The 26429-nt window shown below is 40.9% G+C and overlaps 1 protein-coding gene and 1 long non-coding RNA gene across 2 annotated transcripts; one reads left to right on the forward strand and one right to left on the reverse strand.

The window, feature by feature from the left end:
• The first annotated feature begins 4805 nt into the window (after positions 1-4805).
• On the forward strand, positions 4806-22550 carry cotl1 (coactosin-like F-actin binding protein 1). Its single transcript, XM_034685561.1, has 4 exons — positions 4806-5266; positions 6160-6242; positions 16740-16897; positions 20227-22550. The coding sequence occupies exons 1-4, from the start codon at positions 5190-5192 to the stop codon at positions 20335-20337; spliced, it is 429 nt and encodes a 142-aa protein (XP_034541452.1). The 5' UTR covers positions 4806-5189; the 3' UTR covers positions 20338-22550.
• Positions 11391-13521, reverse strand: LOC117814307. The gene is made up of 2 exons (XR_004631553.1): positions 13436-13521; positions 11391-12192 (listed from the first exon to the last, which is right to left on the reverse strand). It is a non-coding gene; the product is annotated as an uncharacterized LOC117814307 (long non-coding RNA).
• Positions 22551-26429: the final 3879 nt, after the last annotated feature.

Here is a 26429-nt window from a genome sequence, read left to right on the forward strand (position 1 = left end):
GAGGGGGAAATATTTGTTAGCATCTTACAGCATGAACAAACATCATCCAACATTTCACCTGGCTCCTGTGTAGATCTTGAATGATTTATAAAAAGGTGCAGGCGTTTACATTTACAAATATGTTCTTTAAATTAACATTGAACGACTTTTTATGCAACGTTATGGGAGAAACATTATACCTCTGCTTTAAATCTTCACTAAATGAACTTCTGTTGTCCACCTTGATTGTCTGAGCTTGTATCTATTCCTTGTTGTCTTTCGTCCCTTCTTGACAAATGTAACTATGTATTATTTTAATGCCCTGTTCATTTAACTCTCAAATACAACAGAACGTTAACAGTCATGAACCAAGTTAAAAAAGAGTCTATTTCTAACATTTAACATAATATAAGCATATCTTTAACCAAAGGGCCTTTCACAAGCATATATCACCTGCTTCAAGTTTCTGCACCTGAGTGACAGACTGCCTGCAGCACTCGGGTCTGTAGTAAGGTGAGAGGAGCTGTTCCCTCTGTGAACATCAATGATGTTTAAAGCTCTTGTGTCAGACAGTGGTAGACAGCAACAAAGTTAATTTACTTGATTACTGTACTTAAGTACTTATTTTGAGTATCTGTACTTTACTTGAGTATTATTTTTTGGGGAACTTATTACTTTTACTACATTTGAAAGACAAATATCATCCTTTTGACTCCTCTACATCCTATCAGTGCTCTAGTTACTCACTACTTTAACTTTGAAGTCAGCTGAGGAGTTTTCTTTTCTGAAATCAGATCCTAAAGACCGTAAACTGTTGGTATCCTTGTGTTTGGTTTGTCTCAGTGGTGTAGCCGTACCTGGGTTGAGCGTAGATCAAACGTTCTTCAGATCAGTGCGTTCATTTAGTCGTGGTGATGATGGCTATGACTGAGAAGGATGATGATTCTCTACCTGAGCACCACGGCCATATTTTAAACCCACGTTTGAGGTTTTGAAATGAAGAATGATTGTTTGTATTGATGTAAATCTCTGATCTGTTTACCACACAAACTTCATCACAGCCTACAAAACATCAGCATCTAACCTGAGAAAGCATGTGGAGGTCTGGAGCTAACACACTGCTTTGATTCCAGATGAACATTGTAAACTTGTCTGTGCTTGTAGTAACTTAGTTTATATTTCATGGTAGACTTTTTAGAGATGAAATCATGTTTTCTAGATAAACAGAACGGAGCAGAATGTACACCCATGCATTCTAGACTGACCTCATGCTTTGTGAAATACGCTTAGAGATATTTTAAAAAGTACTTTGAATACTTCAGTATTTTAAAAATCAAGTACTCCAGGACTTTAACTCAAGTCAGAATCTGACTGAACAACTTTCACTTGTATTGGAGTAATGTTTGACCAGGAGGATACACTTTGACTTAAGGAATGAAGACGTGGACTTTAATCCATCACTGGTGTCAGATTACACCATTGTAAATGTTTTCCGCCTGTGAAGTTTAATTGTAAAGATTGTAGCTTTGATATCTTAAATAATGTCACATATTCAGAGTCTTTCCTGTAAAGAAGGCTTGCCACCAGAAGTCTGTGTTGGTGTTCCCCTTCACCGTCATCGTGGTCATATGGAGTGTTGTGTCAGAAATTTGTGTTGTAAGTTGAAAACTTGAACAAGTGCTTTAATGAAACTGATTGTGAAACAGTTATTTTTGCATCAAAAGAAGGAAAAATATAACTGACACCATGAAAAAGACAAACAAACAAAAAAAGCTATTTTAAATTGTTAGTTTTTCTAACATTATGGCATTATATTTTAAGAACATAACAAATCAGCAGCTTCTTACTTGACTCCTCATGCAGAGTCATACAGTACATGTTTCACATGGAGGCAGCTTTCAGTCCATGATGTCCTTTGTTCATGCTGCTAATGATTTTTCTAACCAGTTTTATCATGATGATCATCATCATCATTATCATCATCACAGTAATGAGCAGCACAGTGCTGGGCGCCTGAAGACCAGCAGAGGGCATGATGATGCAGTTCAAGGCAACCCAACGAGACAGAGCTCACGCCGGGACGTGGTGGTGGTCCCTCAGATCGGAACCACCGAACCTTAGCAGTGTCAGTGCAGAGAGTGGGTCGAGCTGGTGGGCTGAGTGACCTCTGACCTCTGCTCCATGCAGTCTGCGAACCATCGCTGCCCTGTACGTCATCGCATGTGGCCCTTACACACACACACACACACACACACACACACACACACACACACACACTCTCTCAACCCTCGCCTGTAGCTTGACTACATTAACTGTATTGTGTGCAAAATAGTTTGTTATTTTTAAAGTTTACGATTACTACACAACTTTAATAACTGAATAGTGATAATAATGTTGGAATAACCAGAGTATTATGGATGTTCAGTTTTGCGTGAAGGTCATACGCAGGGTGCTTCTTCAAACCCTTCATTACTTTGGATATTATAAGAAGATGTATGATTAAATCTGATACAATGAAAAAAGAAATACACTCACTGCAATACAATGAAAGATTTAATGTCTTCCATTGAGCTTTGTCAAGTTGCACATTTAGACGACAGTAAAAACGGAAGTGGATTATTTTTGCCTTCAGAATAAAAGCGCTGTAGCAAAACTGGTGTAGGCCTAATTAACTATTCTGTTTTGATTTTTTGCTGATTTTTTCCAACATTGATCAGTGAGTACTCTCTGAGAGGTTTTCCCATTCCAGCTGGTCTTTTCTTAATTCTTTTTCTATTTCCTCTTTTCAACCTTTCCTTCTTCTTAAAACAAGAATCCACTTTAATCCATCATGCACTTGCATCATGCTCATAATTTGGCCAAATCTTTCTACTGCAAGTTCTTGACAACTGTACTGTCCAGACTCTATTTAGCCATTCCTGTACAAATGAACAACCTTTCACTGTATAAACAGATACTTTATACCAATATTGTATCTCATTTTATACTTGTACGATACATTATCACTCTGACTGTTTTTTCTTGCTTTCTCTCCAGTCATTTGTTGTGGTGTGAATCTGTGATATCAAGTAAGAAGCAAAATAAAGATCAGATCTCACCTGCATGAAGTTTGTTTGATGTTTGACACAGTATTCAATTATCACAGTATGCTCTTACACACAGTATGAAAAAATAGTCCAAATATTAATAGAAAGAAGGAATACAATTAGATATAAATACAAATAAGATAAAAATATAAAATAGAATTATAATAGTATACAGTCAAAAGTTTGGAAACACCTTCTCATTCAAGGTTTTGCATTTATTTTAATGATTTGAAACACTGTATATTAATACTGAATACATTAAAGCTATTAAACATGATATATATGGAATTATTTAATGAAGATAAAAGTGTTAAACAAAGCAGAATATGTTTTAGATTTTAGATTCTGTAAAGTAGCCCCCTTTTTCCTTCATGACAGCTTTGCACACTCTTGGTATTCTCTCAGTCTGCTTCATGAAGTGGTCTCCTGGAATGGTTTCTAATTAACATGAGCCTTGTCAAGAGTTCATTTGTAGAATGACTTGCCTTCTTAATGTGTTTGAGACCATCAGTTGTGTTGTTCAGAGGTAGGGTTAGTACACAATGGATAGTCCTATTTGACTACTGTTGTATGATTATGGCAAACACCAGATTATTTCATAGTTTTGATGTCTTCAGTATTAATCTACAATGTTGAAAATTATTAAAATAAATAAAAACCTTGAATGAGAAGGTGTGTCCAAACTTTTGCCTGGTAGTGTATACAGAAGCGCAGAATAGTTAGAGTTAGCTATGTAGAAAAGTGCTGGGAATTAAGGTGATACATGCAAGGATGTTAAAGTGGCAGGGATATTGCAGAATTGTATCGTAAAATGATACGCTCAAGCACTGACTAAAACTAGGAAAAGAGAACACATCTCTCCAGTGTTAGCTTCTCTACACAGGCACCCCATATGACAGATTGACCAACAGATCCTATCTCACCCCCTTTCACCCAACCCCCCCATCACTTACTGTAACTCTCCCTGTCCCATTAAAGTTACTAACCATGGACCTTTCTGGAGTCCCTGAGCTCCCTTGTCTCGTAGGTTCCTCTGAGCTGCCGTAGACGTCCTCCTGTTGTGGACGTGCTGGACTCCAGCAGCAACAGCTTCTACTACTCGTCTTATCACTATCACCGCTCGCTCTCTCTCTTATTCTCCTCTATCCCTCTTTCCAGACCCAACACGGTCATGGCATGATGGCTGTCTAACATGAGTCTGGTTCTCCTCCAGGTTTCTGCCTGTTAGAGGAAGTTTTTCCTTGCCGCTGTAACTTGCTAAATAAGATATCCTTTATCCTTTATTCATCCCACAACGGGGAAATTTAAGTGAATAAATATATATATATTATATATTAATATTAATATATAAATGTTGCAATATTCATGGTGGATTAAGGTGGGGTAAGACTGAGTCTAACCCTGTCTTGGTGTTGGGTCTCTGTTTATAATTTGACATAGAGTGGTCTAGACCTGCTCTGTTTGTAAAAGCTTCTTGAGATAACGTTTGTTGTGATTTGGCGCTATACAAATAAAGATTGAATGAATGAATGAATGAATGAATGAATGAATGAATGAATGATTGATTGATTGATTGATTGATTGATTGATTGATACCCAGATTAAAAAATGCTGTGGCTTCAATGCCTCACGTCTCAATTCCATCCTGATTTCTAAGCTTTTTGTGTAGGACAACATATGAAATGTCCCTTTTATTTTGAAAGTCCGTACCGGATCAGGCATTTATATTTCATCGCTACCTTGGACTCGGCCCTCTCTCTCTCACACACAGCTCTCATATTGACCATTGACTGGGAGAAGAAGGTGAATCCAGAGTCTGGTGGATTCACTCTCTGTCTGCGTGCAACCCTGATCGACCAACATCCCCATCAACGCCCATTCCGAGGAGAAACCCAGGACATGACCGGATTCGTCAGAAGGAGCAGAGCCGTGTAAATCCGTTATCCTGACGGGTGTGTTCCGGAGCGGTGGTCGTGATTTTGGATGGAAGAAGTCTATTGTATAACGTTATCAATCAGAGCTCTTTGATGTGAACGGCAGCTGTAGAAGTTAGCAGCTTTATTACTCTCTACTTTTCTCTTACATCGTCGATTTCACTGAATTTCACTTCTGCACAACCGAAAAATGGCAACCACGATCGATAAAGAGGCTTGCAGAGAGGCTTATAACCAAGTCAGGGACGATAACACGGACACAAACTGGTGAGTGTGGGAACATGGTGCTCATCCAAACTGCCTTCATTAAAAGGGAGAATTACATGCTGTCTTGTTTTTAAGAAAATATGAAGAGTTATAATGAACAGGCTAACTTGTGGCATCATCTAAACAGTGATTTATATAAATCGGCTTTAAATCAGGAGTCCAAGTCATGTGTGTTTGTAATGAATCTGACTTTAAAGTGTAATTCATCCATCACGTTAACGCCCACTGCGCTGCCTCTGCGACACACACCGGGGCGAAGAGGAGCAGCTGACCCTCTCTAAAACTTAACATTTCACTTAAATTATCACAATTAAGGTCACTTAATGCAAGCCGAATTAAAGATAGAGGCCTAATGAAACAGAAGATGCACCCCCCTTCATGTGTTGCCTTGTGAACATTTGTAATTTGCTGGATTACTTTAATTTCATGATATTTGAATGAGGTTCGCCCATCCTCCTCTGGGCTGGCACATCAGGGGGTTTGCAGCCCGCTGAGGCGTTGCTGAATTGTTACACTCTGAATACATGAAACCCTGACTCCAGAGCTCCTGTTTTACATGTGTATGTGATGCACATGTAGCTCACGGTGCCCTCTTTTATCTGATGTGTTCTGTATCTGTGCAGCGGTCACACCGCACATGTTATCAGGCCCAGCGGGGCAGAAGTAATTTCCTTTGTCCTGTATTCATAGAGGATAACGTTATAGCGGTGACACTCACACATGGCTGACACACGGCTGCCACCTTGCATGGGCGTCTCTGGCATCCTGTGCATTGCTACATCTTGTAAAATGGGCCCGATGTGCGCATAATGCCGTGGTTGTGAATCAACAGATCATGAGACTGAATAATGCATGCAGGACAATAACTACACGGTTTATTCTGCATCCTCCAGGGCTGCGTTCAAATACGACGGCTATAATATCGTGCCTGCAGGACAAGGGACCGACTATGAGGACTTCAAGAAGATGTGCACAGGTAAATCACCCTCTGTGTGTTTTAACAAACCAGTGTGGATGCAACTTGTGTAATGCTGCTGACTGGTCTACATTGTGAGGCATGTGTGTGGCCTGTAATAGCCTATATACCACACAGCTTGACTTGGCAGGACTCTAATCTTTTAAGACCCTGTCACCCGTTGGCCTTGAGCCCTGTAACTACACTCTCAAAGCACTTAGAACTGTATGCATTGCATTGCATAACCTATTCCACAATATCCTGTACCTCTGTAAGACCAGGCCACACAGTAAAGCTACATCTTTACACATCGGTGCAACTGTTATCCCCCAGCATTAATACAAAGGAGGGGAAGTCTACTGAAAACTCAAAGTATTGTTTTTAAATGATTTGGCCCTACATGCATTTTCTTCACCTCTCTAAATAAGACACGCTTCTACCAACGTGCTGCAGAATAGTCAAACAAAGTTTGTCATAAAATAGCAAAAACAAAACTCAAGTCGGGGCTATCTGATGATTGTGAGTGAATGCAAAGAGGGCTGGTGCTGTGTGATGTAAGTTCCCCTCGGTCTGCGTCCTCAGGAGGAAAGCATCAGCTCAGATGTTGGGTGTGGCAGTTTCTGACGCCTTCTCTTCAAACCTTGCTGCCTCAGGCCTTTACTCCTTTTTTTCTCTTCCTGATATTACAGAGCTCACATTCCTGTGAAATGTTGAAATAACACATTTATCACCGTGCTTTACAACACTTCAGCTGCTGGGTCTGCCATTGGTTCCTGTTCATAGATGACACATCAGACATCATCCTGTCTGCAGGCTTGTTTTCCTTATTTAGCAGTGAAGTAGTGACTGTGAGTGTAGGAGGAGCTGATGCAGACTGATCGTCTAGAGAGGCATGAGGAGGAGGAGGAGGAGGAGGAGGGCTCATTTGAAGAGGTGACTTTAACTAAACCAGGAAGTAAAAACAGGTTAAATCTGGAGTGCACAACCTGGATCAATGCAGGAACATTGTTTCATTCATCTTATTAAATAGAGGAATTTAAATCTGACAACTGCTGACAAAAGGTCACAAAAACAATAGCTTGTCAATGTAAATCAATGTAGGTCAACTATGTGTTTGCTAAAGGAAACACTGTTCTGAATGGGCGGCTGTGCTCATCAGGTTGTCTCAGTTTCATGTTATAGTCATGTGCTGTCATTGCAGATACATTGTACGACTTCTCTCTAAAAGTGTAAAGCTAAGCTAATTTGTGTATTTGTGCTGTTTGAAACATTATTTGCATATTGTCACAAGTTTTTCCAGCTGGAGCAAGAAGGGTGCTGGTTTTAGAGAGCCAATCAGCTTTGAGAATCCCTTAATGCCTCTAAAGGGTGATAGAAAAGCTTCTTCCTTGTGTGCGTATCGACAGAGAGAGAGAGAGAGCAAAGCATGAATTTGTACTTTTTACAAACACAAATCCATCTGTCATTATTTTTGCATTTTTCAACTCCTCTGTTGTGATTATATTACAGAACAGTCTGATTCAGGGTCCGTAGATCTGTAGTTAGTCATAATGTAGCGCCCCGTTTCATGCAGTTAGACTGCAGGTCGAAGGATAATGTTTCTGTTCTTTCTAAGAAGATGGACCATATTAATTCTTCCCCATGCTGCCACCATGCGATGACCATTTTAAACTACTTCTCCTAGATTTCAGAGCAGTTTTAGTTCAGATAATGAAGCCCAGCCTGTATCCTGGTGGACTGACTGAGATGTGTGTGGTGGTAAATCAACAAACGTTTAATCAGCCACACGACGACATCGCTCTGAAACAGCAGATCAAAATGATAGATGATGATATTTGATGCAGATCTGAATGATATAAACTCGCACCTACTCAAATCTGCAGCCAGAGGCAGAAAGGCAGGGTTACTTTCAATCATAGTTTTGGGGAGGAGTTCATGCAGAGAGCTGAAACATGAATGTCACACAATCAGAGACTTTGACGAACATGATCACTGAGCTCTGTTTCTCTTGTTATTTACATGGTCCTATCTGATGTTTTAGAAGTGTGTGTGTGTGTTTGTGTGATGATTATCTGTGAGGTGTGATTTGGAGATGATTTAATGGAGGTATCACGGAGGAAATAGATTCATCACCACACGAGTCCTGCTGCAGATGTCTACAGGGTTAAACGAGCTGGAGGAGAAACTCCACTGGCTTCACTCTCCTCTGTCTCTGCTATAAGCAGGTGAAAAAAACAACTTTGGATTCAGTTAACTTGTTGACGCCGCCCGCGCCTTAACAATCCCACCTGACTCTGCTCACAGGGGACAGCTCCGGTTTCAGCCTGTCGCACAGGGACCAAGTGTTTTCTGAGGGATTGAATACAGGAAGATGCGGTGTCACCCTCCAACCTTTAGCGTGCAAAAGTGGAGTCAAGTTATGCAGAACAACGTCTCTCCCACCAGGTCTTTTTGCTGTCTCATCATTGTCGTAGTTTCAGTGCAGTTCTCTCTGCAGGGCTGAAGGCCGGCTGCAGAGTCAGCACTGCTTTAAAGAGAAGGCAAACCAGGAAGAATCTGGCAGAGGGAGGAAGTGTGGGGGTGAGGGTGAGCTGCAGGTCGGGGTGAGGGCTGTGTTTGTTCCTCTCTGGCATCTCAAACACTGACAGTGACAGTTCAGACAAAAGGAGGTAATTCACCTTGACGCTCACAGAATAACTAACAGGGAAGAAGAAGAGGAGAATATCCACGTCCTTTATGACTGCACTGATAAGACTCTGACAGAGGCTGCTGCTGCTCTGATCTGAGAGCAGCGTCTTTATGAGCTGCTTTAACAGGTACATAAAGATAATAAGTTACACTGTGAAAAAAACCCTCTCTGTGAAATCCTCTGAACTTTTGACACCTTTAAAGCTCCTGTGAGGAGTCTTTAACTGGAAACAGACTGAAGTGAACCGTGATGCCTCTTCATGGCCTTCAAAGACTAACACCACCATCAAAGATAAGACTGATAAGATGTTATTTTAGAGCGCTGACTGTCTCACGGGGTAATAATGATCTATTTGACACCCTGGAACTCTGTCACTCCTAGAAAACTTAAAATGTTTAAGATTATTACAGACTGTCTCCATGTTTTATCTTCATTAAGTTGTTCTTGTAAATAAAGGACAGGATTAGTTGTTTTTCTTAATTTAAAACTCACACATACGAATACATCAGTGACACCTCCATGTGAGCAGTTAAATTAGATATGATCAGTGGAGGCAGAAGTTGTAAAAATGAGCTATTCTGCTGTGTGTTTGTGACGTCACCCATCTGTTCCCGAAGCGCTGTTTTGAAGCCGAAAAGCTGATCTCAACCTAACGTCTGTTTAGCTAGTTTGAGGTAAAGAGGTGGGCTAACAGCTACAGTGTTCCCGCCTATCAGTCAAATCAGCTGTGCCTCTCACAATGGAAGAGGCGTGAGGCATAATAATAATTATAGAAAACTCATAATCTTAATATCTTCTAAACTGGTGCATTGTAATAAAACAAACCCCGTACAGTGTGCACAGATCGAGAATTTAGCTATCCAGACTACACTCATTTTTTGTACCAGGCGGTAAATATATTTATTTCAGCTGTAAAGATCGTCTTCTTTGAATGGGTGTGTATGTGGTTTCCAGTACTTCGGGAGCCAGCCTCAAGTGGACACTCAAGGAACTGCATTTTCTAGCACTTCTGCATTGGCTTCATGTCTTGCGACCGTCGTTTGATGCTTGTCCCTGGCTTTGGCCACCCCGGTCAAATAAGTGTGGACATGCCAAGCGGCAACCTCCGATCTAAAAATATGAATCCAATGCAGAAGTGCTAGAAACTGCAGTTCATCCAGGATCCGCTTGAGGCTGGCTCCGGAAGTACCGGAAACCACATACACACCAATTCAAAAAAGACGATCTTCACAGCAGAAATAAACATGTTTACAGCCTGGTTCAATAGACGAGTGTAGTCTGGATAGCTCATTTCTCGATTGGCTCACACTGTACGCGGGGTGAATTTCTTTTCTAACACTGCAATTTCGAAGATATCGAGATTACTAGTTTTCCAATGAGAGGCACAGCTGACTTGATTGACAGGCGCGAACACTGTAACTGTTGGCTAGGAGGCTCAAAGCACCACTTTACGTCACAATCACAGCAATATGGCTCCTGCCGACGATTGGCCTCTAAACAGCGCTTCAGAAACAGATGGGTGACGTCACGGATACTACGTCCATATTTTATGGGACACGCCCCTGCAGTGATGGTGTCAAAGAGCTGTACAAACTAGTGATATTCCAAAGAGACTCATTTCCTAGTTGTGTAAAGCGAAATTGTAATGCCTAAAGGTTAGAAAACACTCTGAACACAGTCTGCAGTCAAAGTGGTTTGTAGAGTGGGGCTAACATTAGCAGAGCTAGCACCCCTCGTAAGATAAGGTCCATACCTGTGATAGTTACACATTACACTGCCTTCATACCACCTTATCTCTTCTCTAGATCAACATCCTGACAAACACGATGAGATATGAGATGTCATCTGTGTGTGTTTACATCTGGGTACCAGAGCATATAGCATTATGGCAGTAACCATGAACCACAGCTACAGCTACAGCTACTGGCAGGCAGCACCTTTGGACTACAGTAATAAATTGTAAATCATTCCCTGAATAGTATTTCTGGTGAGGAGAAGAAATCATTTCATGCAGGGGTTCCCACAAATGGGGGGTCGTGAGATGTCTTCCAGAATCTTTTTTTTAAGTTATCTAAAAATTGTAAATTTTACCCATTACAGTAAAAAATATTGACAAAAATAGTAGCTAAACTTGAAATAAAAGTTTTCTACCTTTCTTTTTCCTAGATGACTCCTAAGTTTAGGGTTAGTGAATAGTTAATTATCAAAAGGATCAGTAGCAGTAGGTTAATTCATAACAGCACAGGAAACAGAAGCATGCTCATATAGGTAGGCTCATTTTCCCCAGACCAGCTAAATGAAGACACGTTAAATCACTTTGAGGGACAGTGGGGGTCGCAAGTCTTTGGCACCTGTATTTTGGGGGTCATGGCCAGAAAAGTTTGGGAACCCCTGATTTAGTGGACAAAACACACTACCCTAATAAAAACAACACAAACTAGTGCTCAGGGGATTTTAACAACATACATCTGCCACAAACCTCAACATGAAGACACTTATTCAAGATCAAGTCAAAGCTTTGAGGGTTGAAACAATAACATAAAACATACGATGAGGATGGTCAAGTTTCAAGTGTCATGTGACCGGCTGAACTTGAGTTTGTCTGAATCTTTTCCTTACCTAATTCTTTTTGTGAATTAAATCTTAGTTGTTGTTTGACATCTCTGTGTCTCTGCTGGAAGCTTTATAAAGAGTGAGAGAGAATCTGTGGTGACTTTATCTCTGCCTCTGTCTGAGGAGTTCAGATGTCCACTGAAGTCCTGCGTCAAAAAATGAGACAAAGAGTTTAAAAGAAGTGTTTCTCAGTTTGTTTTCAGAGCTTTTCTATAAGTCAGAAATACTCTCACTCTGATGCATCATTTTTTCTAAAAGAAGAGACCACATGCTCTAATGTCACTTGTAGCTGAGGAGGGGGTTTGAGTCTGCGGATGAGTTTATAGAGAAGAGGAGAAGCTTGGCTGAGGTGAAGACTCCACTTCATTGTAAACATGCAGCGTCTCCTCTTATTCTCTCCTTCTTTTGGCTGGGGTTCTGTCAGTGGTGCATTGCAGGGGTGTTAATGCAGGAAAACTGACTCTTGGACAGCGCAGAGATGGCGTCAGGAGCTTCTATCGGTCATCACTCACTCACTTGCAGTTTTTATACACTTCTGACCCAGAATGGAAACATCATGAGCGTGAAAGATGTCTCTGTCGGTGCCCTGACTCGTCTTTAGAAGATTTGCCCTGCAGCTCATCGTCAGAGTAAAGAGAGGCTCCGTCAGTCACACAGAGGCAGGAACATCTGGAAGACAAAGAAGTACAATCTGCTGGTGTTATTGTTACATAATGACACACACAGCCTGCAGACAGAGCAGACAACACAGAGTACAGAGTGAGGGGAAGAGGTATGAAACTACAACTCTCTGACAACTCAATTTGTCTTAACCTCACTGATGAATCTTCATAAATCCTCTCATATAATGTGGACCTGTGAAACATCCTAAAGCTGCACTGAGAGCAAAGCTTTGTGGGCTCTTCCTCTGCAGTACTCGTCACAGCCTCGGTGCAGATAAATATCAGTCATGCTCACTGAATGGAGGATCATGAAGTTTAACTTGTGAATGTTTGAACTGTTTCAACATGTCTGACATTATGGATATACATCATTCTCATAACCTTATCTCAAACTGACTACCTCAGCAGTCAGTATATGACATGTAATTATCTGTAAGGTCTGCCTGCAGGTATGACGTCTGTTACATCATGTTCTGATGAGAGCTGGAGCTCCTGCGAGGGCTCATTAGTTCATTTTCATTCATTATGAGCAGAAAGTGTTCAGCACTGGTTATTTTTATTAAATGATGTCATGGCGTCTTTAAATCTGACGGATCAGTCCTGCTCCTCTGGGAGACGTGCAGCCTGCTGTCTCAAACAACCCTGAGAGAAGATGATCAATCCTTCTCCTCCTCGAATCAGGATCACATTTTGGGAGGTTTGTGCAAACATATAAGGAACTGGTCTCTGGTTTAACTTTGCTCCCTTTGCACAAAGATTAAAAATTAAACTGATATGTGCGTTATACTTTAATATTAATCAGATACATACGCCGCCATGGACTACAATTTCACTGCTACGTCGATGATACCCAGCTCTACATCTCCACAAAAACCATCACTCATGCCATCCTCTCCACCTCAAACACTGCCTCACTGACCTAAAACACTGGACGAAGAGCAACAACTTCCTCAAACTCAACCGCAATAAATATGAAATCATTCTCATCTGCCCAAAATCCCTCCTTTAGTAGTCCGTAACCTCGGCATCATCCGCAACCCCATTCTCTCCTTCAAACCACGCATCAGAAACATCTCCAAAACATCCTTCTTCCTCCTCCAATCCTCTCTCTCCTCCTCTGCTGCCGAAACCCTCATCCACGCCTTTATAACCTCAAGACCGGGCTACAGCAACAGCATCCTTTACAGCCTTCCCTCCACTGACCTCCAAAAACTCCAATACATCCAGAACTCAGCTGCCCGGTTACTCACCCACTCCCGCTCCAGAGCCCACATCACACCCATCCTTCAGCACCTCCTCTGGCTCCCCATACAGCACTGAATCCACTTCCAGATCCTGCTCAAAGCCCTCAATAACCTCGCCCCCTCACTGTTAAAACAAAAAAGCTGTGAAAGCTCAAAATTTCAAGGCAACTGTCTGCACTAGATTTTTGAGTTTTGACACAAACTTAAATTTTTTACATTCGAACCAACTGATTAGTTTTTGTTGAGATAACTTATCATTCATATATAGTGTTACTTAAAGTTTTGAGTTCTACATACTAAGAAGTGAAAGTTGTGCCAACTTCTTATTGTTTGATCAGAAAATTCAAACAAAATACTCACCTTTAGGGCGATAAAATCCACACAGGACAGGAGAGATGGCGCCACATTGAAAGTGTGGAAGACCCCTGTAGATTTGAGTTGGAGACCCAGTTCTTTGCCTGAAGCAGACTCAAAGAATTAAGCCGAGCCTCAAACCCACAATTTCAAGTTTTACCAGCCTAACTTATGAAATGAGACCAACTTTACACAACAAACTTCATACAGGTAGTTGAGATAACTGCTTTGATGTAGTTTGCAACAAAATGGAACATTTTTTGTTTACTTAACCAAAAAAATATTTTCAGGCCAACAATTTTAAGTTTTCATTTTCACAGTGCTCATGCCTGACTAACCTCATCAAACGCCACTCCCCATCTCGCTGCTTCAGATCATCAGATGCCAATTTCCAACTCCTATCACCAAGACCAAGCACCGCACCTTGGAGGACAGAGCCTTTGCCATCACTGTCCCAGCTCTCTGGAACTCTCTCCATCCAAACATCCTCAACTCTGACTCTCTTCAATCATTTAAAAACCACATCAAGACCTTCCTGTTCAAAACAGCCAAGCTTTACTCCCTCCCACCTCTGTCTTTGTCCTGTTTTATTTATTTGCTTTATTTTCTGCTCTTTCTGTAAAGCCACTTTGAGTACCCAGAAAAGCGCTATACAAATCCTATCAATTATTATTATTATAATACGCCCATGGAAGACAAAAGCACGATGGTGAGGAGTGCAAAATATGCTGAAATAAACATCTGAAAAATGTGTTCATACAGACCCATTAGGAGAAGGCTTTCTTTGTTGAGATCCCTCTCTGTCTCTGCTACACACTCCTAAAGTCTGTCCACACAGATGTCCCCACTCTGCTGGTGAGTCACAGTCATTATACCAACTTCTCCTTACATCTAGACAAACAGAAGTCCATTAGACTTGTGCTCAGATATAACCATGAATCAAAAGTTCAAACAAACAAACAAAAAGTTTGAGTCATGGGTGTTTATCTGTATTTAGGTGATTCTTTTATCACAAGACGTGACGTTCCTGCCCCCGATGGCACACTTCAGAGAACAAATGAAAGTATCAGACGACCTGAGAAGGACCGGCGTGGTGTCAGGGAGGTCTGTGACACACAACTGCAGGCCTCACAAAACATTAGACTCATTTAGTCTGTTGACCTGAATATTTCCCCTTCGCCTAGACAGACACTCACACACTCACGCACACACACATACGCACATACGCACACGCACGTCGAAACAAAAGCAGAACAATGAATTCATCTGCTCTTCATCAGCACATCTTAGAGCCTCTCAGATGAAACATACGTGGACACTGTGTGCTTCTGAAACCTGATGTTACAGCAGACACTGGGGCCTCGGCTGCAGTACATTGATTGTATTGATTCCATTCATCCATCATGTGTGATTTAATAATGCTCCACTTTGATGATCTGGATGTTGAGTGAAGCTGAAGACTGTTAGTTATATAAATGTTAAACTTTAAAAGTCCTCCTGAATCAACCAGCTGAAGAATAAAAACCTGCCGCTCTTTAAATCTCTCAGGATGTCAGGAGGAGCTGTGAGCTGAGCTGCTGCTAACTTTAGCTCAGCTCTGATAACTCCAACATCCGATGACTCAAAGCCTTCATCTCATGATGATTTGACTTAAAACAGAGAGATGTTTTATTCTTCAAAGCTGACTCTTAGGACGAACTCTGAAATATTGTGTGGATAACACATTTAGAGGTGATTAAAGTCAGTGTTAGACTTCCTGTCCTGGTCCACATCAGACAGTCAGACAGAATTAATCTGCTTATGATGACTGGTATATAGTTTTATATTTTGTGTGTGTGTGTGTGTGTGTGTGTGTGTGTGTGTGTGTGTGTGTGTGTGTGTGTGTGTGTGTGTGTGTGTGTGTGTATTGGAAGCTGTGTCCTGAGCATAGACTGTATAAATAATGGACGTAGTATCTGTGACGTCACCCATCTGTTCCTGAAGCGCTGTTTTGAAGCCAATTGTCGGCGGCAGCCATATTGGATATGTGAAACTCAACCAGGCATAGTGTGAGGTAAAGAGGCGGGGTTTGAGCCTCCTAGCCAACAGCTATGTGTTCCTGCCTGTCAGTCAAGTCAGTCATGTCCTTATTTGGGAAAAAACTTGTAATCTTAATATCTTCTTCTTAGATCGTCTTTTTTGAATGGGTGTGTATGTGGTTTCTGGTGTTTCTGCAGCCAGCCTCAAGTGGACGCTCGATGAACTGCAGTTTATAACACTTCTGCATGGACTTCATATTTTGAGACCTGAGATTGCCGTTTGGTCCTGAGTGAATGAAGTCTTGAAAAGTAGCTGCTGTGTTGTTGTGACTGTTTCCTCAACAAGCGTTATCAGTTATCATCCATTCGTCTTTATTGATTGAACACGTTTTGTAAGACATGTTCTTGTTTAAAGGTGCAGTCTGCATTTTTTGTAGATAGAAAACAGAGCATGATCTCTCGTCACATGTCAGGAGGTCACCCAACAGACTGAGGATTATTTAAAGCTGTTTCAGTGAATCAGGCAATCAAAGTCTGAAAGATGAATGATTTTTAAAAAATACAACATGTGGGGACTTTTGGGCTGGAATAGAAATAAACCCTTTAAATATAAATCATGCATCAACACGAGTATCCAAACGTTTAACAGAAAGTTTCCTAAATAAGAATGAGAAATATTATGTAACATTATTGAAAGCACCGTCTGCTCAGCTGTGATGCTAAAGGTGTAGCAGACAGTGCAAACTATGTGATGACATTATTGTACAGTATTGTTTTCTACATGTTCTGTTAAACAGTTTTATATCAGTGCAGTTCAGAGTGATAGGCCTACCCTGATGCGTTCTAATAGCATGTGTAATGAAGTGTTTACATTTTAATCATGAGCTGTGTCAGTGCCTTCGATCTGTTTATTCACGTCCTCCTGTCTCTTCCCTCAGATGATGCTCGCTTGTTCGGCTTCATCCGGATCACGACAGGAGACGCCATGAGCAAACGAGCAAAGTTCACCCTCATTACCTGGATCGGAGAGAACATCAGCGGGCTGAAGCGTGCAAAGATCAGCACAGACAAGGCAAAAGTGAAAGAGATTGTGCAGGTCAGAGACTGTGCTGAACGTTGCAATTAACAGAGTTGGTGTCATCATTAGTGTTACATTTGGTAAAGCTGTAATGGGACCTTTGGGAGAACTGGGTGTTTACTGAGGCAGCATGGCAACAAAATGAGGGTGACACTCTGATGAGACGTTTAAAACAACAAAACATTTCACCTCCAGTGAAGAGAGAAGAACTTTAAAATCAGGAGATGAGAGTGAAAAGACTTTAACATACAACATTTATAAAGCGGTTAATAACAGGAAGGTAGTGTCAGAGATGAGAGGAGATATAGCGTCAATATTAAGCGGTATCAGATTAACATTACTCACACATCTGATGTAATTAATGCTTTTATACTCACAACAAACACAGGTTATTTAATGCTCCTACTCCTCCAGCACATCACAAAACAAGTGCCAGAGATGATCAAATACTGGACTGACAATCACCAAATGAAACATTATTTCAAATGCAGTGCAGGGTGCTTTTTGTGATGGTTGGATGCAAAAAACAAAACAAAGCATAAATCTTAAAAGTGGTGACTTTTGGTTTTCTGGGGTTTGTCCATAAACTGTATGAATAATGGACGTAGTATCCGTGACGTCACCCATCTGTTTGCGAGCGCTGCTTTGAATCCAATCATCGGCGGGAGCTATATTGGTAATGCTGAACTCAACCAAATTTAGTGTGAGGTAAAGAGGAAGGGTTTGAGCCTCCTAGCCAACAGCTATGTGTTCCTGCCTGTCAGTCAAGTCAGTCATGTCCTTATTTGGGCAAAAACTTGTAATCTTAATATCTTCTGTACCGTCTCATTAGAAACAAATTCACCCCCCGTACAGTGTGTGCCGATAGAGAAATTAGCTATGTAGAACCAAGCAGTTTTTTTTTTTTTTAAATATTTTTATTAGAATTTGTCCCTTTTTTTTAAATACATTAATTCACACATCACAACATGTATCAAACAAAAAACATTACCAAACAGCAAAACAACTTAAGAAGGTAATCCAAGCCTAAAAAACTACCAGACGTAAAAATAAAATATACAGAGTACAACAACATATGTATTCTAGGCAATACAAAACAAAATAAGACAGCAGAAGACACTTTGTACATTGTATCTGGGTTCAGGGAATCCAGATACAATGCTCACTGTTTAGAGGTTACATTTTGTTCAAAGTAAGAGCGGAAGGGTTTCCAGACTTAAAAAATAATTTTCATCATGAATAGAGAAACACAGGAGCAACAGTATTTGATGCATGTCTTCAAATAGTCTTTTAATATTATTATTTATTCTTTCATGAGTTTTTAATGTGCAGAGATTAACAGAGGTCTAAAAGCTGCACTTTCACTAACTTCACTCACCAGCTCAAAAATCCTTAATTGTTGTAGTTGTTGATGTGACATTAAACACATGACAGTAGTGAGCTGGAGGATGATTAAATGTCTGCTCACATCCAGCAGCTCACTAAAACTCTCTGTCTCCAGATAAGACATACTGATCTGTTCACAAAAAGGAACAAATAGTAAAAGCTTTGTTCTAAACAAGAAAATCTCATTTGACTGACAAAAGACTTCGTCCATTTTCCCCCCAGAACTATTTTGTTTAATTGTTTCACAGTGAATAAAGGCATCAATAAAACAGCTTAATAGTCCTCACAGTCTCCTTCAGAGTCTCCTTGAACATCACAGTCTGCTCCTTCAGGCCTCTCAAACATGCTGCATTTTGTTCTGTGAGACATCGAGCAAGTGCAATTATACTTCCTCTCAAAACCTCCATGCATCACCTTTAACACCTTCATTTAGAAACAAGTATTCATTCTTCCTGCAGGTAACATGACTCATACTTGAATTTCAGTTTTGGTTGTGTTTTATATTTGCAGTTAATATATCACTTTAGGTGTGAATCATTTACTTTACCTGATGTTTATCTGACACCGCCTGGGTTTTCATTGCAGCTCATTTTCACATACACTACCAGTCAAAGGTTTGGAAACACCTTCTCATTCAAGGGTTTGTATTTATTTTAATGATTGTAAACACTGTAGATTAATACTGAAGACATCAAAACTATGAAAGAACATATATGGAATTATTGAATGAACAAAAAAGTGTTAAACAAAGCAGAATATGTTTGATATTTTAGATTCTGTAAAGTAGCCCCCTTTTTCCTTCATGACAGCTTTGCACACCCTTGGTATTCTCTCAGTCTGCTTCATGAAGTGGTCTCCTGGAATGGTTTCTACATGAGCCTTGTCAAGAGTTCATTTGTAGAATGACTTGCCTTCTTAATGTGTTTGAGACCATCAGTTGTGTTGTTCAGAGGTAGGGTTAGTACACAATGGATAGCCCTATCTGACTACTGTTGTAATCCAGATTATGGCAAAACCAGATTATTTCATAGTTTTGATGTCTTCAGTATTAATCTACAATGTTGAAAATAATTCAAATAAATAAAAACCATTAAATGAGAAGGTGTGTCCAAACTTTTCACTGGTAGTGATTAATCGATAGATAGGTTAGATGAGTCAAATCAGTGAATGTACCATGTACTTAAGCCCTCCTTGATGAGTCAAATTTTGAACTTCCGTGCTGATTTAAAAAACAAACTGAGGATGAATCAGGACTGTAAGTAGGAAATAGAAATAAGCTCTGAGTGAAACAGTAACCATCACAGGCTTGCATCTGTTTGGATAATACCTTATGTGACAGCTCTAACGCTACAACTTGTCTCATGAGTTTTGAATTTGGAACAAAGAGTCTATAAGTCAACATTTGCACAGACCTGCAGATGAATCGAGCGTGATAATTTAGGTGTTTCCTCATTTTATTGAAAGTTTCTGTTCAGGGAACAAAAACTAACTTACATTTTCAGAATCAGTTCCTGCCATGTTTGGTTTGTTTCTGTTACTCAACATTAAATAGTAACTTTATTTTTTGTCACATTGTGGACGTTGTTTCTCTGACATTACTTATCTCTTTGTCAAGTCCACAGTCATTCCTCTTTTATGCTGGCAGTTTATCTAACATCTCAAAATCCTTCATGGCAGAATTTATGAGTATCAGGACCAAAACTCTGAAGCTAGACAGTTCTCATAAAAGAAAAGGGAACAGAATGATCAACACATGATGTGAGGCTCAAACACGCGTGCCCTGTTGGCCTTGTTTTTTAAAATAATAACCACTCTGCCCACGCTGTACCAGATGTGTTCATTGTTTTACTGCTCTCTTTTAGTCGTACATTAATGGGTGTTAATAATAGATATTGTGAAAGTGAAACAACACCTCAAATATGTTTTTCTCTTTTCTTCATGGTGTGTTTTTTTTCCTGCAGAACTTTGCCAAGGAGTTCATGTTTAGCGACCCGAGAGAGCTGGATGAAGACAACATCCGCGATGAGCTGAAGAAGGCGGGAGGAGCCAACTACGACGCTCAGACAGAGTAGAAGAGCGCTGCGGTCCACTGGAAGGGTTGGGGGTTGGGGGGAAGGGGGAGGGGTCTGGGTGGGGTGGGTTGTGATGAGTAGGGGTGGGGGTGTTGGGGCAGGGCTGCTACCTCTGAGGGAGAGGGTGAGGTAGGAAGAAGAGGGTGCATGGTGGACGGGAACAAAACAAACTAGGCACACTCATTTCACTGTCAAAGTGAGCTCCGGAAAAAACAGAGCTGCAGGGGAACGTTTCAGTCATTTGCAAGAACACAGGAACCCACTAACACTCTTAGGTTAGCTCAACAGCTTATCCACACACTCTGAGAAGCAGCTTCAGCGTTAGCTCATAGATCAGATCCTGACTGTACAGGTTGTGTTGGTGCGTGCTGAAGTGAAGGGCACTTATTCACCCAACTTCTCCTCTGTGAGAACGTCAGCTTTTGTACATGTACGGACACCGGACCAAGGTGACACTTCATATTGTGCTTAATATTCAGGACATATGCCTTTTAGCTTTCAAAGAGGTTGCTAAGAAGATCAATACCTCTTTCCATGTGTTAATGATAAAGTGTTACCTGGATGTGTCAGCCGGTTAGCCTAGCTTAGCATAAAGAGATACTGAAACAGCTAGCCTGAAAAGCCGTATCCCTGATCCAAGACCTGTTTAACGTCTATCAGAGACATCTTTTAGCTTGTTACTTCGTTTAAAGTGTGAAATGCAAAACTACTAAATTACCTGTTTCCATATTCAGAGAACTCCTCCCCCTTTAAAATCATAGTCAGATCCAGTACGAGTGTGGGCTCAGTCTAGGTCCACACAGGCTCTCTTCACCAGAGCCAGGCTAGCTGTTCTCTTCACTTCAGGCTCATCTAAGTTAATCTGCTGCCAGTCATAGCTTCACATTCAGTAGACCACTGTGACGGCAGTAGTGATCTATTTATCTCCCCAGCATAAATAAGAAATATAATCAGAGAACATAAAAGGTAAACATCATGCTCACACAATGCAGAGTCATAAATGAGTGTGTAAGTGTGTGTAAGCTCTCCAAGATCAAAAGCTGCCTTCTCTCCTCTCCTACCCTCAGTCCTCTCCCCGGTCAGCTCATGGTTGGTTATCTACTGTTCTGTGCATTATCATCTCAAACTCATCCTCATCTCTGCTGAGCTGCTGACGGCCTCAGAACTGGAGGAGTGGTGTTGATATAATGAGGATGTGAAAAAAACGAAAGAGTTTCACTTCAAAATCTCATTTTGTAATCATGTCAGAATGAATTCACGGTCAAGAACAAAACGCCTTCCTTTGAAATGAAACTCTTCACGTGCAGACGTGACTCTCAGTCATGATACACTGTAACTCCAGGAGGGAAAGATCTCCATTTCTAACTTTTGTGATGGTTGGCTTGCCTCGAGGTACGCTTGAGTCATGGTGTTAAGTACACACACAACCACCTCTTCATCTCCACACAGGCAGACAGCCTCAAACTAAACTCTTACATCTGAGGTGGACTGTAAATCATCCTCCTGTCTTCACTTTGTGTGAGGAATCCCTTACATCAGTGAGACCACTCTTCATCTTACCTTTTGCCTTCTTCTTTCTGCTTCTGTTGGATGTGACTGTTGTCTCTCAGCGACTTACAGAGCTGGAGCCGGTTATGTAAAAGAGTTTGTGACTCTGTAATCCTCACAGAAGAATATTTGAGAGTAAATAAAGAAACAGACGTTAGTCTGGTCCCTCAGCACATCTTTGAATGTTTTCAAAATGGAGATCTTTCCTTCTGGTGTCTCATCTCACCATCATGATTTACCACTGAAAGGTATCATTGCATACTGTAACCTACTGTGTTTGACTGCCTTAGTCTCCCGGGGAGAGTGGGGCATCATGGGATCTTGTGGACACTACACTGTGATTGGCAATCCTCTGTACATGGGGGCAGCACATGGCTCATGGTTTCATGGGCCTCAGCTCATCATCCCAACCCAGGAGGAGCCTTTCCTCGGTCGTAGCATCTCTTTTTATTTGGATTAAACTCTCCCTCCTCCTGCATAAATTTAGGGTTCCCCCCCACCATACCTGTTATGTTATTTTGTTTTTTGGATGAATTTATTTTCTCTGGAATTTTAGTATCTGATTTTATTTGTAAGAACATTGCTATCTTGGACATTGGTGGAAGAGTTTTCCAAAAAAAAAAAAAAATTCATGAAAAAGAAAGAAAAACAAAGTGGGCACAAAATCAGTCATTTCAAATAAAAATTGATGTTTTTTCCAAAAGCTGATTCTCAAAGTCTCTTTTGTGTTTCTCTGAAGCTCAGGGCAACGTGAAATACAGGTCTCTAGGTAAGGACTGTGAAAGACTGGGCAGGGTCCGTGCTGGTTTCAGGTTCTTTAGGGGGCTTAGATAAAGGTTCTTTTATTTTTGTAAGATGTGTTTTTCAGCATTTTCTCCTTTATTGGATTGTCCTATCCAATGAAGAGAGACAGGTAATGTGGGGAGTAGAGAGCTGGGGAGCACATGCAGGAAATGGTCGAGGCTGGAATCGAGCCAGCAACCTCTGCGACGAGGGCTCTGTATGTGGGCCGTGCACTTAGACCACTAGGCCAACTGTGCCCCAGATTAAGTTTCTTTAACATTAAACCTATGAGGTTCAGAACTCTATTGCATTAAATCCAGACTATCAGAACACAGAACAGTAATGTCCTCAGGCTTCACTGTGGTCCCTGCTGGGGTCCTTTTTCTGCACCCAGGATTAAACATGAAACAGCTTGAGGTCCATGCAGGTTTTGTTTTAACTGATATAATTAGTTGATCAACAGCTAATATTAACCCAAATATCTTCCCCTTCTTAGATGATTAAATCATAACACATTTAAAATCAGTGCAACATTTCTGACTGCAAAACAAGATGGTTTATATTTTTTTATGCATGCATACATGTCTTCAACAGTACTGTTTCATATTTAAAAATTGGAGCGTCATGTTGTGAACTCCAGGACGTCACTGGAGTCAGAGAGTTTTCTACAAGTGAGAGAATAAACAAATCTAGAGTCTCACACAGAACTGCAGAGGCTTGCATCGTGGGTAATGTAGTTGTCAGGTTTTGACAGCGAAGTAGAATGTGTTAAATCAAAGGTTGGTTCTTTTACCGTCTGCTGTGAGTCTGCAGTCTGATAATGTTTAACCCGTTGAGCTCTGATAACTCTCACACAGAATCTTTCACTTTTTTTAATCTCCTTCTTCCTTCGGACCAGTAAAGGATGACGTAATGGGAGCATTTTGGCACTTGTTGATTCAAGGTCCACACAGCAACTGTCTCTGAGAGCTTAAGGGACTCCTGAGGGTTTCCATGGTCACAATTGTAAGCGGGTCAGTTCAGCCAGCCGCCGTCCTGAAGGAGGAAGAAACGTTTCAGAGTTATTCAGTGTCTTTAACTATCCTGCCAGGGCTTAACCGTCATTATGTTAGTCTTCAATAAATTAATGCGTCACTGATTATATGTTGGAAGGAAGGGCTTTCAGTAACTTATTGATAAACAGGAGCTGAAACTTTGTTTGTTCCTGCTAAAGTAACCTCCTCTCTTCTTCTTCAATCAAATCATCCAGAGAGTGATCCCATTATTTGTATTTTCTGTCACTCCTCGGTATCTGAGTTATGCTATTCCCACTTATGTCTTCATAACTGAATGCTCAGTCAGTGATCTTGTTACTCTTCATGTTTATGTCAGATCAGGTGTGTTAGATTAACATGTCCACAGAGGCCCAGGGCGCTCATCAATAGCAGGAGATTGATTTCCAGTAAACACAACTCGTCTGCGTGCTCTCTTGTCTCTTATGATGTTAAATCTTCAGAATGATTGATGACTGCTGGTCAGGACAGTCGATGTCCACCAGCTGTTCCACGTCAATATGCGGGGTGTGTGTGTGTCTGTGTGTTATTCTGCTACAGCTGTCAGATGAATGGATTAATGGTTTGTCGGTAAGACTGAGCCACTGATCAAACACAACTTCTGCTGTGTGTGTGTGTGTGTGTGTGTGTGTGTGTGTGTGTGTGTGTGTGTGTGTGTGTGTGTCTGTGTGTATCTGTGTGTATCTGTGTGTGTGTGTGTGTGTGTGTGTGTGTGTGTGTGTGTGTGTGTCTGTGTGTGTCTGTGTGTGTGTGTGTGTGTGTGCTGGCTGGGTGGTAGCACTGATCTATGAGCACTAATAGCAGGTTGCATAATGACAGAGCTTTGGGGTTGTTGATGTGGCTTTTCGTAGGCTGGAATGAAGTAAGCCAAGGATGTAGTCCGGTGTGTGTGTGTGTGTGTGTGTGTGTGTGTGTGTGTGTGTGTGTGTGTGTGTGTGTGTGTGTGTGTGTGTGTGTGTGTGTGTGTGTGTGTGTGGGAGCAGAGGCAAGTTGAAACAGGGGTTATGTGTCTAAAAAGGCCAACATAAAGAGGTTGAGGCTGTATATAGAACGGAATTTCATTTTCTGTGTGGAAGACGGACGGACGGATGGAGGGATGATTGAAAGTCACTTTGTCGTTTATTCTGTGCTGTGCTTTCATTTTGTTGTTCTTAATTTCCAAAACACAACATCTGCTTCCCATGTAATCATGTGTGTCCAACATGTGAGGGATAACCCAGAGGAACATTTTACTGCTCAAGGCTTTCTCTTCTAAGTCTCTGGAGACAAAATTGAGATTCTCACTTCAGCCTCATTTAAGTTTCAAATTGCTCTCATTGGTTTCTCATTAGTTTCTCCTAAAATTCACTAGAAGAAATAGTTGAGACCATGACATGAGTCTTATTTGAGACTTAAATGAGAAATCTCATTAATGGCTAATTTTCTTCTCTTTTTTAAATATATTTTTGGCCTTTTTGCCTTTATTTGACAGGACAGCTGAAGAGAGACAGGAAATGTGGGGAGTAGTGAGCAGGGGGAGACATGCAGGAACTGATTTACCGGCCGGGAATCAAACCAGCGTCCCCTGCAACCAGGACTGTAGCCTCTGTATGTGGGGCGCTTAGACTGCTAGGCCACCAGCGCGCAGCAGAATCCACCCCTTTAATTGTAATAATCTGGCTAAATCTGGTCAGCCCTTTTGCGGCCCATATTTTAAATAAATGGTCAGTCATACCTGGTATGAAATCTCTATCTTTTGCATATTCTCTCAAATCCACTAAATCTTTGTGAAGTTGTTTTGCTCTCAAACAGACTTGTAAAGGAAGGACCATATTGTGAAGTCAAAGAAGAGATCATTTGACATCTAAATAGCTGATCTTTCAAGTGGTTCAAATGTTTTAATGAGAATTGTAAGTTTGTGGACAAGTACATTGAAATGTTAATTTTACAGGGCACTATAAATGTTCATGAAAAGATGAGCTCAGGCTCTTTCTTTGCTCCATCTGAGCCCAGCTTGAGACACAAAAACTGAGTCTGACAAAAACAAAGGGATGAGGTTAGATTGAGACAATTGAGAGAGCTCCCTGATTTCTCCACCTGAGCTCAAAAGGAGTCGCAACACTTGAGAAATACCTGAGAATAATTTCAGATTTTGACCAGATCTCCTTTTGAACTGAAAGGGAGACTAAGCTGAGACTTTTTGAAACTTTTTTTCTGGAGGCAAGAATGAGAAACAGGAGACATAAGCTATAGTCTCATTTTGCTTTCAAACACATCTCATTGTTGTCTAGGAGACATAAATGAAACACTTTTGAGATCTTCTCTCTTAATTTATTTTCCTATGGGAATGTATGGAGGGGTCCTGTCTCACCCCACACATGTAGCCATACGTAGATCCCGCTTATAACCCGGCGATGAACTTAAGATACAAACACATTGTCAAAAAACATTGATTAAAGATTATTTTACTGATTTAAAATGATTTATGTTTACAGTTTTTAGAAATAGTCCCAGTGATTCCTCGTCAGTGATCGTTCCATGGTGATGGATTCTTCTCTGCCTGTTGTGGTGGATTGAACATGAAACTGTCCTCATTCAGCTCTCCTTCTTCTCTGAGCTCTGTGGTTCACACACCTTTAAAAAGAAACTAATGTCACAACTTTGAACCCTGCTGCTATCATCACCACCACTCATGGTTTAACTTTCTTTGTAGAGATCACTAACCTAAAG

This window comes from Notolabrus celidotus, chromosome 6 (assembly GCF_009762535.1).
Source record: "Notolabrus celidotus isolate fNotCel1 chromosome 6, fNotCel1.pri, whole genome shotgun sequence".
Classification (NCBI taxonomy): domain Eukaryota; kingdom Metazoa; phylum Chordata; class Actinopteri; order Labriformes; family Labridae; genus Notolabrus; species Notolabrus celidotus.